This window comes from Seriola lalandi, unplaced genomic scaffold (assembly GCF_002814215.2).
Source record: "Seriola lalandi dorsalis isolate HSWRI2012SDOR001 ecotype SW California unplaced genomic scaffold, Sedor1 jcf7180002054955, whole genome shotgun sequence".
Classification (NCBI taxonomy): Eukaryota; Metazoa; Chordata; class Actinopteri; order Carangiformes; family Carangidae; genus Seriola; species Seriola lalandi.
The window spans coordinates 266,035-266,812 of record NW_019525506.1 but is presented as its reverse complement, the minus strand read 5'-3'; the positions used below and the strand labels follow the sequence as shown (position 1 = coordinate 266,812).

The window sequence follows — 778 nt, the reverse complement described above, 5'->3', positions numbered from 1 at the left end:
TGAACACATGAAACCAGCTTTAAACCTGGTTCTGTGTGGGAGGAGAGGAGCAGGGAAGACTTCAGCAGCCGAGGCCATTTTAGGTCAGACAGAGCTTCATTCAGTCTCCAGCTCATCAGAGTGTGTTAAACATCAGGGAGAGGTGAGAGGACGTCAGGTTTCCCTGGTGGAGCTTCCTGCCTTGTATGGAAAACCTCAGGAGGAAGTGATGGAGGAATCACTCAGGTGTATCTCCCTCTGTGATCCTGAGGGCGTCCATGCCTTCATCCTGGTCCTACCTGTGGGTCCCCTCACTGATGACGACAAGGGAGAGTTAAAGACCATCCAGAACTCATTCAGCTCTCGAATCAATGACTTCACCATGATTCTGTTCACTGTGGAGTCAGATCCTGCTGCTGCAGCTGTTGTTGACTTTATAAGAAAGAACAGAGACATCCAGGAGCTGCTTCAGAGCTGTGGAGGAAGATCTGTTGTTTTCAACGTCAAGGACAAGCAGCAGATCTCTGAGCTGTTGGACGCTGTGGACAAGATGAGACACAATAAGGACACAACATGCTGCTACACAACTGAGACATTTGCTCATGCCCAAATAGAAAAGATCATACAACTTCAGTCTCTGAACTCTGAGCTTATGGATCTGAAAACAAAAACCAAAGGCAGTTGTAAGTACAATACATTCTTTTAAAATATGAATAATAATCAATAATTAAAAAAAAAAAATCTGTCATAAACCATTCATTCACGTTTATACTTGAACAAAGAAAACTTAATGTCTTCT

General features: G+C 43.8%; 1 protein-coding gene across 1 annotated transcript in view; it reads left to right on the top strand.

Annotated features, from left to right (window-relative positions):
• The first annotated feature begins 7 nt into the window (after positions 1-7).
• The window catches only part of LOC111645690 (GTPase IMAP family member 4-like), a 906-nt gene continuing 135 nt past the window's right edge, over positions 8-778 (top strand). The window contains exon 1 of the mRNA XM_023394987.1: positions 8-662. Coding sequence (XP_023250755.1) covers positions 8-662 — 655 coding nt within the window. The remainder of the gene's footprint in view (positions 663-778) is intronic.